The following is a 17,515-nucleotide window of genomic DNA, read 5'->3' as shown; positions in this document are numbered from 1 at the left end:
TGAAATAAAAATTAGTCTTTTTCTGGAATAACTGGGTTTAATGCATGTGCATAAAGTGTTTTCCCAGGTTAGCCTGTGCAGTTTGCCTTAACAGGATTTTTGCTAAGAAAAGACGTCCTTTAAACAAACAATACGAATAGCGAAAAGTGTTGTCCCTGATTTGCATTAAACCAAGTTGTCCCAGAACAAGGCTTTATTTATATCAATAATTTATAGGAGTGTCGACACAGTTTTTAAATAAATGCGACCTAGCACAAAGCAAATTACATTGGGGTGCATTTATTTAAACGACAATAAATAATAAAATACTTGCCAATAAAAAGAGGTGTTAATTGCGAAAATTTAATCGCGCAATTGCAAATATTCACTATAGTTGCCATGTTTGTTTTTCCATAATACTACATCTTATTATTTAGGCTTATAAAGGTTCTTGTTGACATACTGAATAGTAGTAAATGGAAGGTTAGAACAAGGTAAAAGCAGTTACAATATCAATTAAAATGAGTGAATAAATTAATGAACAAGAGCTGTCTCCATAGGATGACATAAGCCCCCGATAAACGCTTTGATAGAAGTTATGAGCATTTGTCGAAACCTAAACACATTTTTTGAAACCTAAATGTGGACCTTAGTTCAAGGTCAAGGTCAAAGAGGTCAAAATGTGTGTGCGTATGGAAAGGCCTTGTCCATATACACATGCATACCAAATATCAATGTTACATTTGAAGTGACATAGAAGTTATGAGCATTTTTCTAAACCTAAACGCAAAGTGAGACGGACAGACAAACAGACGGACTGACAGACGGACAGTGCGATCACTATATGCCCTCCTTCGTGGCATAAAAATGACTTTGTTTACGTTTTTGCACTTTGTATTCGAAATCATGGGCTGAGTCATATAAGACGCAAACTGAAAGTTAGACACTAATTGGCAAGTGAAAATATGTAATAACACTGAATGGCGTGCATACATATTCTGAACGGTCAATATTGTTATTTCACAACATAACTGCACTGCAATCAAAGTGTATGATGTAAATCCCAGTAAGAGGAAGTCAGCTGAAGGAAGACAAGAGATGTGTTTGTCAGAAACACAATGCCCCCTATTGCGCCGCTTTGAAATAAAATTTCATATGGCAGGTTTAGAAATTATCTCCCTTTTAAAGCTTATTACTTCCCTTGGATTGTATTTTTTTACTTTTGATCTTGAAGGATGACCTTGACCTTTCACCACTCCAAATGTGCCGCTTTATGAGATACACATGCATGCCAAATATCAAGTTGCTATCTTCAATATTCAAAAAGTTATGACCAAACTTGAACGAAGGGTTTAGTTTTAGGAAAAAAAAATACAATTTGACCGTTGACCTTGACCTTGACTTTTCACCACTCAAAATGTACAGCTCCATGAGATACACGCATGCCAAATATGAAGTTGCTATCTTAAATATTGCAAAAGTTATTAAACTTTAACCATGGTATAAGTTTTGGGACAGAATGACAGGCCAAAAACAATATACCCCCTCTACTTCAAAGAAGGGGACATACAAAATTGGCTGAAAGGAGGAGAAATAAATTGAAAGGAGTGAAAATCAGCTGAAAGGAGAGGAAATAAATTCAGATCAAAGGGGGAGGGGATAAGCTTAAAGGAGAGAAAATCAGCTGAAAGAAGGGGAATCGGCTGAAAATGAGGGAAATCAGATAAGAAGAAGGGAACCAAATCAGCTTAAACGAGAGAAAGATCAGAGTGTAATCAGCTGAAATGTGTAAAATTCCCACCCCTGACAGGCCTAACCTCTCTCAAGGATTTTCTCTCGACTCTCTCAATGATTTTCTCTCACCTCTCTCAATGATTTTCCCTCACCTCTCTCAATGATTTTCTCTCGCCTCTCTCAATGATTTTCTCTTGCCTTTCTCAATGATTTTCTCTCGCCTCTCTCAATGATTTTTTCTCACCTCTTTCAATGATTTTCTCTCACCTCTCTCAATGATTTCCTCTAAACTCTCAATTATTTTCTTGACCATGGGTATGCATGCTCTCACCTCTCTCAATGATTTTCTATAACCTTTCTCAATGATTTTCTCCTGCCTCTCTCAATGATTTTCTCTCACCTCTCTCAATGATTTTCTCTCGCCTCTCTCAATGATTTTCTCTCACCTCTCTCAATGATTTTCTCTCACATCTCTCAATGATTTTCTCTTACCTCTCTAAATGATTTTCTCTCGCCTCTCTCAATGATTTTATCTCACCTCTCAATGATATTCTCTCACCTCTCTCAATGATTTTCTGTCACCTCTATCAATGATTTTCTCTCACCTCTCTTAATGATTTTCTACACCATGGGTATGCATGCTCTAACCTCTCTCAATGATTTTCTCTCACCTCTCTCAATGATTTTCTCTCACCTCTCTCAATGATTTTCCCTCACCTCTCTCAATGAGTTTCTCTCACCTCTCTCAATGATTTTCTCCCACCTGTCTCAATGATTTTCTCCCACCTGTATCAATGATTTTATCTCACCTCTCTCAATGATTTTCTCTCACCTCTCAATGATTTCCTCTAACCTCTCTCAATTATTTTCTTGACCATGGGTATGCATGCTCTCACCTCTCTCAATGATTTTCTATAACCTCTCTCAATGATTTTCTCCTGCCTCTCTCAATGATTTTCTCTCACCTCTCTCAATGATTTTCTCTCGCCTCTCTCAATGATTTTCTCTCACCTCTCTCAATGATTTTCTCTCACATCTCTCAATGATTTTCTCTTACCTCTCTAAATGATTTTCTCTCACCTCTCTCAATGATTTTATCTCACCTCTCAATGATATTCTCTCACCTCTCTCAATGATTTTCTCTCACCTCTATCAATGATTTTCTCTCACCTCTCTTAATGATTTTCTACACCATGGGTATGCATGCTCTAACCTCTCTCAATGATTTTCTCTCACCTCTCTCAATGATTTTCTCTCACCTCTCTCAATGATTTTCCCTCACCTCTCTCAATGATTTTCTCTCACCTCTCTCAATGATTTTCTCCCACCTGTCTCAATGATTTTCTCCCACCTGTATCAATGATTTTATCTCACCTCTCTCAATGATTTTCTCTCACCTCTCTCAATGATTATCTCAATCATGGGTATGCATGCTCTCACTTCTTTCAATGATTTTCTCCCACCCCTCTCAATCAATTTCTCTCACCTCTCTCTATGATTTTCTCTCACCTCTCTCTATGATTTTCTCCACCATGGGTATGTTGTTGTTAGCCTCCTCAAGTTTGGCAGCACTGATCCAGATGAGTCGGTCTGTGGGGATGTTCTCACGGGCCTTGTTGAGCACCTTACGGGCATTAGAGTAGTTCTCAAGGCGGGCTAGGGCCAGCCAGAGCTGCAAGAAGAGGGTGCACCTATTTACTTAACCCCTTCAGCGCTGGAACCAAATTTTAAAGGCCTTTGCACAAAAATTTGGATCCAGATGAGACACCACAGAATGTGGCATCTCATCAGGATCTAAACTGTTTGCTATTCTGATAGTATTCTTTGGAAAAAAATCTTAAAAAATGCTAATTTAGAAATTTAGCAGAAAACATTTTAGCAGACGACAAATTTCCCAGCATGCAAAGGGTTTAGATAGATTGAATAAAAAACCTAAGGCTTATTTAAATGCTCTAAAATCCATTTCCTAAAAAGAACCAGTACTTGGTGTCTTTTGGAGAGATTTAAAGAACACTCCCATCATTGGGCAAGAACCCTTAACCGCCTGGTCGATAGGCAGACACCATATCCACTACATCACGAAGACCTGGCATTACTTTTGTGTATTTACTGTGGCAATCTCTTGAAAAATGTGTGGATTATATAACTACAAATATTAAATATTAAAAAAGGTTAAAAACTAAAACTTTTTAATTTCATAAAAGGCCATAACATGCTTTAAGGGCTTCTTTCAAAAAGGTAAAAAGAGTAATTTTTCTCTAAAAAAATTATTAATTTTAATGTTAAATGACATCATTAACATATTGTCCAGTTAAACCAAATTTCTGGTTTAACAAGATGTGTTTGTGAAACACTATGTCCACCCCATATATTTGACCTTTGACCTTGTAGGATGACCTTGTCCTTTCACCACTAAAAATGTGCAGCTCCATGAGATACACATGCATGCCAAATATCAAGTTGCTATCTTCAATATTGCAAAAGTTATGGCAAATGTTAAATTTTGACGCAAAAACAAACCAACAAACAGACAGGGCAAAAACAATATGTCCCCAGTATAGACTGGGGGACATAAAAATTAAGTTACTATTTAAGGAAAACTGTATTTTGTAACAGGTCTTTGACCCCTCTTTAGTCAATTATTTATGTTGCTGCCAAAACACCCCAACCAGTCTCTAACAAAGACAGTTGGCCATTGGGAACAGTGTGTTTTTTTCTACAATTTAAGTCCCCACTCATAGCTATATTTATGAATCATAAAAAAATGTGTTTTTTACAATTAAGGGAATTGCCTCAAGGCCCTTTGGATTTGGAAATATCACGTCCTTGTCATAATTGGGTAATTAAGTTGTTTTTGTTGTTGTTTTTTATTGCTTTCAAATGCAAAACAAGTGTTTGCAACATTATAGTTAATGAGGTTGAACTAGATATAGTTGGATAGAAAGAAGGTTGTACTGAATCCTTCAATCATAAATAAAAATATATTTTGGTGAAAACCTTTAATTGGGGATTTTAGGCAGTCCATTGGGAAATATTTATACTGTTTGTGATTGGGACTGTGGAGGAACTAAGACCCCTAATTGGACCAAAAAAAAACACACGCTAAAGGCAGTAAAACTGCCAGTTCAGGAATTTTCTTTTTAATATCAAGTAGTGATTTATAGTTTATAGGCAAGTAAATTCGGGTCAATAATCCTTTGAATTTAACAGACCTGGTCAGTAATGTTTTTTTGACTGTCACAGAGACTGCGTGAACTAATTAATAGCTAACCTCTACACTGGTGGGACAGCACTTGACAGCGAGACTTAACATAATCCTGGCATACTATGAACTATTAGCTAACCACTACACTGGTGGGACAGCACTCAACAGCGAGACTTAACATAATCCTGGCATACAATGAACTAATAGCTAACCTCTACACTGGTGGGACAGCACTCGACAGCGAGACTTAACATAATCCTGGCATACTATGAACAAATAGCTAATCTCTACACTGGTGGGACAGCACTCGACAGCGCAACTCAACATAATCCTGGCATACTATGAACTAATAGCTAACCTCTACACTGGTGGGACAGCACTCGACAGCGAGACTTAACATAATCATGGCATACTATGAACTAATAGCTAACCACTACACTGGTGGGACAGCACTCGACAGCGAGACTTAACATAATCCTAGCATACTATGAACTAATAGCTAACCTCTACACTGGTGGGACAGCACTCGACAGCGAGACTCAACATAATCCTGGCATACTATGAACTAATAGCTAACCTCTAATCTGGTGGGACAGCACTCGACAGCGAGACTTAACATAATCCTGGCATACTATGAACTAATAGCTTACCTCTACACTGGTGGGACAGCACTCGACAGCGAGACTCAACATAATCCTAGCATACTATGAACTAATAGCTAACCTCTACACTGGTGGGACAGCACTCGACAGCGAGACTTAACATAATACTGGCATACTATGAACTAATAGCTAACCTCTACACTGGTGGGACAGCACTCGACAGCGAGACTTAACATAATCCTGGCATACTTTGAACTTATAGCTAACCTCTACACTTGTGGGACAGCACTCGACAGCGAGACTTAACATAATCCTGGCATACTATGAACTAATAGCTAACCTCTACACTGGTGGGACAGCACTCGACAGCCCGACTCAACATAATCCTGGCATATTATGAACTAATAGCTAACCTCTACACTGGTGGGACAGCACTCGACAGCCCGACTCAACATAATCCTGGCATACTATGAACTAATAGCTAACCTCTACACTGGTGAGACAGCACTCGACAGCGAGACTTAACATAATCCTGGCATACTATGAACTAATAGCTAACCTCTACACTGGTAGGACAGCACTCGACAGCGAGACTTAACATAATCCTGGCATACTATGAACTAATAGCTAACCTCTATACTGGTGGGACAGCACTCGACAGCTCGACTCAACATAATTCTGGCATACTATGAACTAATAGCTAACCTCTACACTGGTGGGACAGCACTCGACAGCCCGACTCAACATAATCCTGGCATACTATGAACAAATAGCTAACCTCTACACTGGTGGGACAGCACTCGACAGCTCGACTCAACATAATCCTGGCATACTATGAACAAATAGCTAACCTCTACACTGGTGGGACAGCACTCGACAGCCCGACTCAACATAATCCTGGCGTACTATGAACTTATAGCTAACCTCTACACTGGTGGGACAGCACTCGACAGCCCGACTTTACATAATCCTGGCATACTATGAACTAATAGCTAACCTCTACACTGGTGGGACAGCACTCGACAGCGCGACTCAACATAATCCTGGCATACTATGAACTAATAGCTAACCTCTACACTGGTGGGACAGCACTCGACAGCGCGACTCAACATAATCCTGGCATACTATGAACTAATAGCTAACCTATACACTGGTGGGACAGCACTCGACAGCGCGACTCAACATAATCCTGGCATACTATGAACTAATAGCTAACCTCTACACTGGTGGGACAGCACTCGACAGCGCGACTTAACATAATCCTGGCATCCTCCTCCTCCTCAAGCTCCACTGCCAGCTTCCACAGCTTCACTGAGTTTGGAATGTTCTCCAGGGCTGTTATAAAATAAAGTCATCTTTTACAAAGGAGGTGTACAAGTCACAAAAGGATGAGTGGAAAATAACTGGACTTTATACTGCAAGGTAACTGACTCCAAGTACAATTTTCATGCCCTGAACTTTATCTCATTTTATGTATTAAGTTTCATCCCAATAATTCAATTTGTTCTATATATGAGTGGAATTCTGAGAAAACTGGGCATAATGCATGTGCATAAAGTGTTGTCCCAGATAAGCTTGTGCAGTCTGCACAGGCTAATCAGGATCACACTTTCCGCTTTTATGACATTTTTCGTTCAAATGAAGTCTCTTCTTAGCAACAATCCAATTTAGGCAGAAAGTGTCATCCCTGATTAGCCTGTGCGAACTGCACAGGCTAATCTTGGACAACACTTTACGAAAATGCATTATGCCCAGTTTTACCAGAAAGAGGCTCATATATACATGTATAGCAATGTTGACCTTGACTTGAAACACTCATACTTCATAAACTAAAGAGGTTAACAAAAATTGCATTTATGAGGCTTTATCTAAATAGCCCAGAACAATAAACCAATAAAGCAAGCAGTATTGCTCTTGGAAAATGGGGTTTAATGCATGTATGAAAAGTGTTGTCCCAAATAAGCCTGTGCAGTCTGCGCACAATTATCAGGGACAACACTTTTAGCCTTAAATACATTTTTGCTTAACAGAGACTTCATAAAAATAAAAAAAATACAAGAGGGCCAAGATGGCCCTAGTTCGCTCACCTGAGAGGAGTCGGTTCATTCAATATTTACCAAATGTCAAACTTGACCTAGATATTGTTAAGACAAACATCCTGGTCAAGTTTCATCATTATTTCATCTGCGAGTTATGATCACTGTACCTATAAAGTTTCATGATCCTAGGCGTAAGCATTCTTGAGTTATCATCCGGAAACCATTTTTCTAATTTGAGTCACCGTGACCTTGACAGCCATTGTGTGAATACGTTTTTTGGCACTGTGACATTGACCTTTGACCTAGTGAACTGATAATCAATAGGGGTCATCTGCGTGTCATGATCAATATACCTATGAAGTTTCATGAACCTAGGCATAAGCGTTCTTGAGTTATCATCCAGAAACCATTTTACTATTTCAGGTCACCAAGACCTTGACCTTTGACCTAGTGACCTGAAAATCAATAGGGTTCATCTGCGAGTCATGATCATTGTACCTATGAAGTTTCATGATCCTAGGCATAAGCGTTCTTGAGTTACCATCCAGAAACCATTTTACTATTTCAGGTCACCGTGACCTTGACCTTTGACCTAGTGACCTGAAAATCAATAGGGGTCATCTTTGAGTCATGATCAATGTACCTATGAAGTTTCATGATCCTAGGCATAAGCATTCTTGAGTTATCATCTGGAAACCATTTTACTAATTCTGGTCACCGTGACCTTAACCTTTAGTGACCTGAAAATCAATAGGGGTCATCTACGAGTCATGATCAATGTACCTATGAAGTTTCATGATCATAGGCCTAAGCGTTCTTGAGTTATCATCCGGAAACCATTTTACTATTTCGGGTCATCGTGACCTTGACCTTTGACCTAGTGACCTGAAAATCAATAGGGGTCATCTATGAGTTATGATCAATGTACCTATGAAGTTTCATGATCCTAGGCCTAAGCGTTCTTGAGTTATTATCCGGAAACCATTTTACTATTTCGGGTCATCGTGACCTTGACCTTTGACCTAGTGTCCTGAAAATCAATAGGTGTTATCTGCGAGTCATGATCAATGTATCTATGAAGTTTCATGATCCTAGGCATAAGCGTTCTTGAGTTATCATCCGGAAACGATTTTACTGCTTTGGGTCACCGTGACCTTGACCTTTGGCCTAGTGACCTGAAAATCAATAGGGGTCATCTGGGAGTCATGATGAATGTATCTATGAAGTTTCATGATCCTAGGCATAAGTGTTCTTGAGTTATCATCCGGAAACCATTTTACTATTTCCGGTCATCGTGACCTTGACCTTTGACCTAGTGACCTGAAAATCAATAGGGGTCATCTGCGAGCCATGATCAATGTATCTATGAAGTTTCATGATCCTTGGCATTAGCGCTCTTGAGTTATCATCCCGAAACCATCTGGTGGACGGACGAACCGACATGAGCAAAACAATATACCCCCTCTTCTTTGAAAGGGGGGGGGGGGCATAATGAGAAAACTGCCCCCCTTCCAGCAGCCCTGTTATTTAACTGATCGGAACCATTTTTTAACTCAACTCTCGTATCAAGGAAACAAATGTTATGAGCAAATTTCATGAAAATTGGGCCAAAAAATGTGGCATCCACTGTGTTCACATGTTTTTACTATATACATATAGAGAAAAATGCCCCACCCACTGGCAGCCATGTTTTTACACCTAACCCGACTATTTTCAAACTTGTATGAGATATCAATAAGACCAATGTTTTGACCAACTTTCATGATGATTGGGCAAAAATTGTGACTTCTAGAGTGTTTACAAGGTTTCTCTATAGCCATATAGGGAAAACTGCCACTACATACATATAGAGAAAAATGCCCCGCCCACTGGCAGCCATGTTTTTTCACCGATCTCGACCATTTTCAAACTCGTCCGAGACATCAATTGAACCAATGTTTTGACCAACTTTCATGATGATTGGGCAAAAATTGTTACTTCTAGAGTGTTTACAAGGTTTCTCTATAGCCAAATTAGGAAAAGTGCCCCGCCCACTAGTGGCCATGTTTTTCAACGGATCGGAACCACTTTTGAACTCAACCAAGATATCATTAAGACAAACATTTTGACAAAGTTACATGAAGATTGAGCATGAAATGTGACTTCTACAGTGTTTACAAGGTTTTTCTTTTTTTTGACCTAGTGACCTAGTTTTTGACCCGGCACAACCCAGTTTCGAACTCGGCCGAGATTTCATTGGGACAAAGCTTCTGACCAAGTTTCATGAAGATGGGACAAGAAATGTGGCCTCTAGAGTGTTTACGAGCAAATGTTAACGGACGGACATACGACGGACAAAGACCGGTCACAAAAGCTCACCTGAGCAATCAGGTGAGCTAAAAAGCTGAAAGTGTCATCCCTGATAAGACTGCTCAGGGTGATGTGGGTTGACACTTAAGGCATAGGCAATAAATAACATTTTCCCAGAGCTAGGCTAAAATATATGATATAATTGTATTATAGTTGTGGGAACTATTTCAAACCTTTACCACTTAGATACATATTTTGACACATTTGTAGTCACTTAGAAAGTTACATAAAATTAAAGACCTTTCGTACTAGATCCAAGTTGTTAAGGCTTCATTTCCAAGCCCTAGATACTGGTGAGCAGCAAACAGCATAAAACCTGAACACACTGCGAGTTACTCGCAGGTTGTTCTGGTTTCATGCTATTTGCATATAGCCATTTTAAATTTTCTTCTGAGTGGGAAATATGTCACACAGACCTTTCCTGTAGACTTTCTTCTTTGCCTTGAGCTCAGTCTCCAGTTCAGAAGCCTTGCTCCAGATCCTCACAGACTGAGGCAGCTGTCTAACGGCCTGGGCCACCACAGCTTTGGCCTGGTCGCCCGGCTGGAAACATGGCAAACATACAAGATTAGGTATAATGTCTTAGAAAATAATTTATTTATTTTTTATCTTAAAACAAAGGCAGTTGAGACACCTGTCAAATGAATATTTATTCACAGTAGTTGATCATTAGCAAAATCACTGTCCTGTACTCAATGTTTTAAAATCCAAGAAAAAAAACTTTGCTGGAAATTGTTCTTCCTTAGAAAAAAACATCAAGGCTTGGCAAGGAAGGCTATAACTCACCATGAGCCAGGCTCCGTCGAGCGACACATCCTCAGACTTGGCCAGTAAGGCTATAACTCACCATGAGCCAGGCTCCCTCGAGCCACACATCCTCAGACTTGGCCAGTAAGGCTTTAACTCACCATGAGCCTGGCTCCCTTGAGCCATACATCCTCAGACATGGCCAGTAAGGCTATAACTCACCATGAGCCTGGCTCCCTTGAGCCATACATCCTCAGACTTGACCAGTAAGGCTATAACTCACCATGAGCCAGGCTCCCTTGAGCCACACATCCTCAGACTTGGCCAGTAAGGCTATAACTCACCATGAGCCTGGCTCCCTCCAACCACATCCTCAGACTTGGCCAGTAAGGCTATAACTCACCATGAGCCTGGCTCGCTTGAGTCACACATCCTCAGACTTGGCCAGTAAGGCTATAACTCACCATGAGCCTGGCTCCCTTGAGCCACACATCCTCAGACTTGGCCAGTAAGGCTAAAACTCACCATGAGCCAGGCACCCTTGAGCCACACATCCTCAGACTTGGCCAGTAAGGATATAACTCACCATGAGCCTGGCTCCCTTGAGCCACACATCCTCAAACTTGGCCAGTAAGGCTATAACTCACCATGAGCCTGGCTCCCTTGAGCCACACATCCTCAGACTTGGCCAGTAAAGCTATAACTCACCATGAGCCTGGCTCCCTTGAGCCACACATCCTCAGACTTGGCCAGTAAGGCTATAACTCACCATGAGCCTGGCTCCATTGAGCGACTAGTAAGGCTATAACTCACCATGAGCCTGGCTCTCTTGAGCCATACATCCTCAGACTTGACCAGTAAGGCTATAACTCACCATGAGCCTGGCTCCCTTGAGCCATACATCCTCAGACTTGGCCAGTAAGGCTATAACTCACCATGAGCCTGGCTCCCTTGAGCCACATATTCTCAGACTTGGCCAGTAAGGCTATAACTCACCATGAGCCAGGCTCCCTTGAGCCACACATCCTCAGACTTGGCCAGTAAGGCTATAACTCACCATGAGCCTGGCTCCCTTGAGCCACACATTCTCAGACTTGGCCAGTAAGGCTATAACTTACCATGAGCCTGGCTCCCTTGAGCCATACATTCTCAGGCTTGGCCAGTAAGGCTATAACTCACCATGAGCCTGGCTCCCTTGAGCCACACATCCTCAGCCTTGGTAAGTAAGGATTTAACTCACCATGAGCCTGGCTCCCTTGAGCCACACATCCTCAGACTTGGCCAGTAAGGCTATAACTCACCATGAGCCTGGCTCCCTTGAGCCACACATCCTCAGACTTGGCCAGTAAGGCTATAACTCACCATGAGCCTGGCTCCCTTGAGCCACACATCCTCAGACTTGGCCAGTAAGGCTATAACTCACCATGAGCCTGGCTCCCTTGAGCCACACATCCTCAGACTTGGCCAGTAAGGCTATAACTCACCATGAGCCTGGCTCCCTCGAGCAACTAGTAAGGCTACAACTCACCATGAGCCTGGCTCCCTTGAGCCACCAGTAAGGCTACAACTCACCATGAGCCTGGCTCCCTAGAGCCACCAGTAAGTCTACAACTCACCATCAGCCTGGCTCCCTTGAGCCACCAGTAAGTCTACAACTCACCATCAGCCTGGCTCCCTTGAGCCACCAGTAAGTCTACAACTCTCCATCCGCCTGGCTCCCTTGAGCCACCAGTAAGGCTACAACTCACCATCAGCCTGGCTCCCTAGAGCCACTAGTAAGACTATAACTCACCATGAGCCTGGCTCCCTAGAGCCACCAGTAAGGCTATAACTCACCATGAGCCTGGCTCCCTAGAGCCACTTGTAAGGCTATAACTCACCATCAGCCTGGCTCCCTAGAGCCACTAGTAAGGCTATAACTCACCATGAGCCTGGCTCCCTAGAGCCACTAGTAAGGCTATAACTCACCATGAGCCTGGCTCCCTAGAGCCACTAGTAAGGCTATAACTCACCATGAGCCTGGCTCCCTAGAGCCACTAGTAAGGCTATAACTCACCATGAGCCTGGCTCCCTAGAGCCACCAGTAAGGCTATAACTCACCATGAGCCTGGCTCCCTAGAGCCACTAGTAAGGCTATAACTCACCATCAGCCTGGCTCCCTAGAGCCACTAGTAAGGCTATAACTCACCATGAGCCTGGCTCCCTAGAGCCACTAGTAAGGCTATAACTCACCATGAGCCTGGCTCCCTCGAGCCATACGTCCTCAGACTTGGGGCACTCCTCACAGCCCTTCATGATGAGGTTGCGCGCAGCCTGGATCTTGCCTGTGACCTCTTCCAGGCGAGCAGAGGCAATCCACGCTGGCGGGTGTTTCGGATTGGTCTCGCGCACCGACTTCAGCAAAAGGCGGGCCTTCTTCACATCACTGGGAAAGGTTATAGAAAATTACAAATAATTAACTTTTTTTTCTTTGGCTGATTTTTATTTTGTGGCCTTTAATGGGTAAAATTCAGTATCCAGAATCATGCAAGCCTTTGTAGTGATTTAAGGTCACTTCCAATAGCCTTGCTGTGGGCTAACTCTTTTGTGACGCGGTTAAAGTGTCTGACTACCACCCTGGAGGTCGTGGGTTCAATACCCCGCTTGAGCTCCGTATTTTCACAATACACTGTAACTCCAATATAGTGTGGTCCGTTATAACGCTGTGTCCAATATAACGCGGGGGGTCCTTGGATCCCGTTTTTTCTCCAACCTTCCATTTCTGATTCAAATCCATGTTATGCAACTACATGTATTTTCATAAATTCAAAGAAGCCAGCGATCACAGCTTGATTGCTTTATCCGTCCGTTTAACTGATTTTAATCGATTCGAGGTTAAACGACACTCGACAGCTAATTGGTGTTAATCTGTTGTGTAATGTCAATAAAGGTGTGAAAACTCGCGAGTCAGTGTTTATTACATGTATTCCCTATTAGAGCGGTTCGGTGCGCTAATTTCAATAAGGCAAGTGCAAGCGGTATAATTATCAAATTAAAGTTATTTGAAACGATTACCTGTTTATGTTTTGTATTTATCGTGTATTGTATTTCATTGTATAAACTATGGCTGTGTAAGTGTGTTATCGTTTATTATATGCTACACATGCTTGATAAATACAAATATCTTTGTGTGTGTTTAATGTTTCAGTACGTATACGAAAAATAAATTTAAAAATCCTGACGATTTATTTACATGCTAACGCAGTGTAATAGTTAACAGAGATGCACTTAAATTTTTGCCCGTTATCAGAAAGTCCACGGAAAGCACGTTTTTTACATGCTGCATATGACGCAATAAAACATTTCTTTGTACATGTATCGTGTTGCATTCAATCTAAATTTAAATGCGCTCGTCCAATGAAAGCTGTGTCCCATAATGCACTGTACCAATTTTTCTGACAAATGGCGTAGGCATATGAATTTGTTTACAAAGTTCGTAAACATATTTCTTGTCATAAATGTTAAACTTTTTTTTTTCGTAAGTGATGTAATTATATTGGATTATCGGATAAATGTGCACATTAGAAAAGCGGTATGTATACTGTTATCGTTCGATTCGGTTTATATGCATGTATTTGCGGATGACAACACAGCATGACGATACACAGGACCTATATTATAGGCTATACTTTACCTGTTTTTATAGCCCCTTAAATAAATAAGCTCAAAACTTATAACGCTGTCCGTTTATAACGCTGTTGCGTGGCTTGGACCCCGTCATCCGCGTTATATTGGAGTTACAGTGTACCGTCTTCACATCAATGAACAAGAGATGTGTTTGTCAGAAACACAATGCCCCCTACTGTGCCATATATTTGACCTTTGACCTTGAAGCATGACCTTGACCTTTCACCACTGAAATGTGCTGCTCCATGATATACACATGTATGCCAAATATCAAGTTGCTTTCTTTAATATTGCAACAGTTATTGCAAAAGTTTAACCAAGGTTAAAGTTTGTGACAGACACATACAATGAGACAGACAGAAAAATACAATGACAGACAGGCCAAAAACAATATACCCCCGATCATTCGATCCAGGAACATAAAAAGCTTTTTTTAAATGAGTCTTGTTTCAAGAAATCTGAGATAAAGGCATGTACATAAAGTGTTGTCCCAGATTAGCCTGTGCAGTGTTGTTGAAAATATATACATTACAAATTGATTTCCATTTATATAGACCTTTTAAATCACTGCAATTTAAATAATGATATTATATCAGGGTAGTCCCTAATCTTTCCAAATGCAATTTTCTGCTGTTGTAATTTGGGTAATTTTTGGACTTACTCGAAAAGTACAAGCGTATTCATTGAATTGATATACCCTTGAAAGAAAATTTTGTTTATTGATGGGTGCAGAACTATAAGCAAATTTTACTGAACGGTTTTGCCTTCTCTCTATCATTTGCAGTTACATCATTCACAAAGAACAAACGGCAATAAATATTGTTTAAGTAAATTTTCTTCCAGAAAGTTTTGGGTTATGGTTCTTGTACATGTACATGGAACTTCTGCTTATTGATATCTATACATCAATGAAGTTTTATGTTGAAATTTTGTATAGAATCTGATATATAGCCTTGAAAAGTTCCATCACACAAAATTATCAAAGCATATTAACTCTTATTTAAGAAAGTGTAGGGTTATTGTTCATGAGCATGGTACTTCTAGTCATAGATATAAATACAACCATGAATTTTTATAAATGTTGAAATCTTGAATTGTATCTGAGATAAAGCCCTGATATAAAATATTAATTTTTATCACATGCCATACCCTGTTCCCCATATAATATAACCATTACGAATATTTTTATCTTACACATGTGTAATATACTTTTAAAGCCTTTTCATTGGCTTATTTTTGTTTGATTGACCAATCGCATTTTGTTATTTTGCTGAAATGACGTTGCAGCGTCAAATGACATCACAAAATGCAGATTTTTCGGAGAAAAATGGGGATATTTTGGTGATGTGCGTCTGTCCGTCCATCTGTCCGTCCGTCCTTGCCACCTGCTCCTCCTACACTATTAGCACTAGAACCTTGCAACTTACATACATTGTAGCTATGAGCATATGTGCAACGGTGACAGTGACAGAATTTTGATCTGACCCCTGGGTCAAAAGTTATGGGGGTTGGGGCGGGGCCAGGTCAGAGATTTTCACTCATTTTTTTATGTTATTTTACATTCACTTCTTTATTTCTCCACCGATTTACTTCAAATTGATACTGAGCCTCTCTTGTGACAATAAGGTCAATCTCAACTATGCATGGCCCCATTACCAACCCTGGGGCGCCCCGGTCACATAGGCCACGCCAACCCAAAATTGCCTTTTACTATAATTTCTTTATTTCTACACCGATTCGTTTCAAATTGATACTGAACCTCTCTTATGACAATACAGTCAATCTCAGCTATGCATGGCCCCTATAACCAACCCTTGGGCGCCCCGCCCACATAGGCCATGCCCACCCAAATTTGCCTTTTACTATAATTTCTTCATTTCTACACCGATTCACTTCAAATTGATACTGAACCTCTCTTATGACAATACGGTCAATCTCAGCTATGCATGGCCCCATGACCAACCCTGGGGCGCCCCGCCCACATAGGCCACGCCCACCCAAAATTGCCTTTAACTATAATTTCTTCATTTCCACACCGATTCGCTTCAAATTGATACTGAACCTCTCTTATGACAATACAGTTAATCTCAACTATGCATGGCCCCATTAACAACCCTCGGGTGCCCCGCCCACATAGGCCAGCTCACCCAAAATTGCCTTTTACTATAATTTCTTCATTTCTTCACCGATTCACTTCAAATTGATACTGAACATCTCTTATGACAATACGGTCAATCTCAACTATGTATTGCCCCATTACCAACCCTGGGGCGCCCTGCTCATAATAGGCCACACCCACCCAAAACTGTCTTTTACTATAATTTCTTCATTTCTACACCGACTCACTTCTTATTGATACTGAACTTCTCTTATGACAATACGGTCAATCTCAACTATGCATGGCCCCATTACCAACACTGGGGCGGCCCTGGGTCAAACATGCGATATGGGGATACGCATCGGCCTCTGCCGCACCATTTCTAGTTATATTTGTTTAAATATTGATTTAATTTGCTCATTTAAAAGCATGTGATAAAAAAGATCTGACACTCGTTGTCATTTCATACCATATTTTATTAAACTCGTCCAGGAAATTCGTTAGAAAAGTTCCTGAACTCGTTTAATAAAAAATGGTATGATATGACAACTCATGCCAGATCCTATATATATATTACATGTCTTAACTAAGGGCATGTATTCACAAACCCATTCTAAGACTTGAGAATAAGCTTACACCGAGACCCAAGAAAAATGCTTCAGGCTGTGCATATATGCAGGCTGCTTCTGGTGATTATATCATTAACAACATGTTATGGGATTGTTTGTTTTTAAATATATGGGTCTGCACAGGCTAATCAGGGACGACGCTTTCCATTTTTAAGATATTTTTTTGTTTAAAGAAAGTCTCTTCTTAGCAAATATCCAGTTTGGGCAGAAAAAGTTGTACCTGATTAGCCTGTGCAGACTGCACAGGCTAATCTGGGATGATACTTTCCACATATGCAATAAACCCCCCTTTTCACAGAGCACAGCCTTTAAATATGTATATTTAATTTAAAGGTAGTGACCTACTTGATGTCACCTCCATGTGATGGCAGCATGGACTGCAGGTCTGTCAGGTAACCTTTAGGGTCCACCACTGTCTGGCCACTCACTGAGTCGGATACCTAACATGTAAACATATAGAAATGAGC

General features: G+C 40.8%; 1 protein-coding gene and 1 long non-coding RNA gene across 2 annotated transcripts in view; both read right to left on the bottom strand.

Annotated features, from left to right (window-relative positions):
• The window catches only part of LOC127857774 (pre-mRNA-processing factor 6-like), a 62,932-nt gene that overhangs the window by 19,352 nt on the left and 26,065 nt on the right, over positions 1 to 17,515 (bottom strand). The window contains exons 8-12 of the mRNA XM_052394431.1: positions 17,394 to 17,488; positions 12,888 to 13,080; positions 10,325 to 10,451; positions 6,737 to 6,855; positions 3,223 to 3,385 (exon numbers count right to left, since the gene is read on the bottom strand). Of these exons, the coding sequence (XP_052250391.1) occupies positions 3,223 to 3,385; positions 6,737 to 6,855; positions 10,325 to 10,451; positions 12,888 to 13,080; positions 17,394 to 17,488 (697 nt within the window). The remainder of the gene's footprint in view (positions 1 to 3,222; positions 3,386 to 6,736; positions 6,856 to 10,324; positions 10,452 to 12,887; positions 13,081 to 17,393; positions 17,489 to 17,515) is intronic.
• Positions 4 to 3,187, bottom strand: LOC127857775 (uncharacterized). The gene is made up of 3 exons (XR_008038626.1): positions 2,546 to 3,187; positions 2,362 to 2,409; positions 4 to 1,934 (listed from the first exon to the last, which is right to left on the bottom strand). It is a non-coding gene; the product is annotated as an uncharacterized LOC127857775 (long non-coding RNA).

Source organism: Dreissena polymorpha, chromosome 14 (genome assembly GCF_020536995.1).
Source record: "Dreissena polymorpha isolate Duluth1 chromosome 14, UMN_Dpol_1.0, whole genome shotgun sequence".
Lineage (NCBI taxonomy): Eukaryota > Metazoa > Mollusca > Bivalvia > Myida > Dreissenidae > Dreissena > Dreissena polymorpha.
Note: the sequence above shows the minus strand (reverse complement) of the source record. Positions and strands in the feature narration are given on the sequence as shown.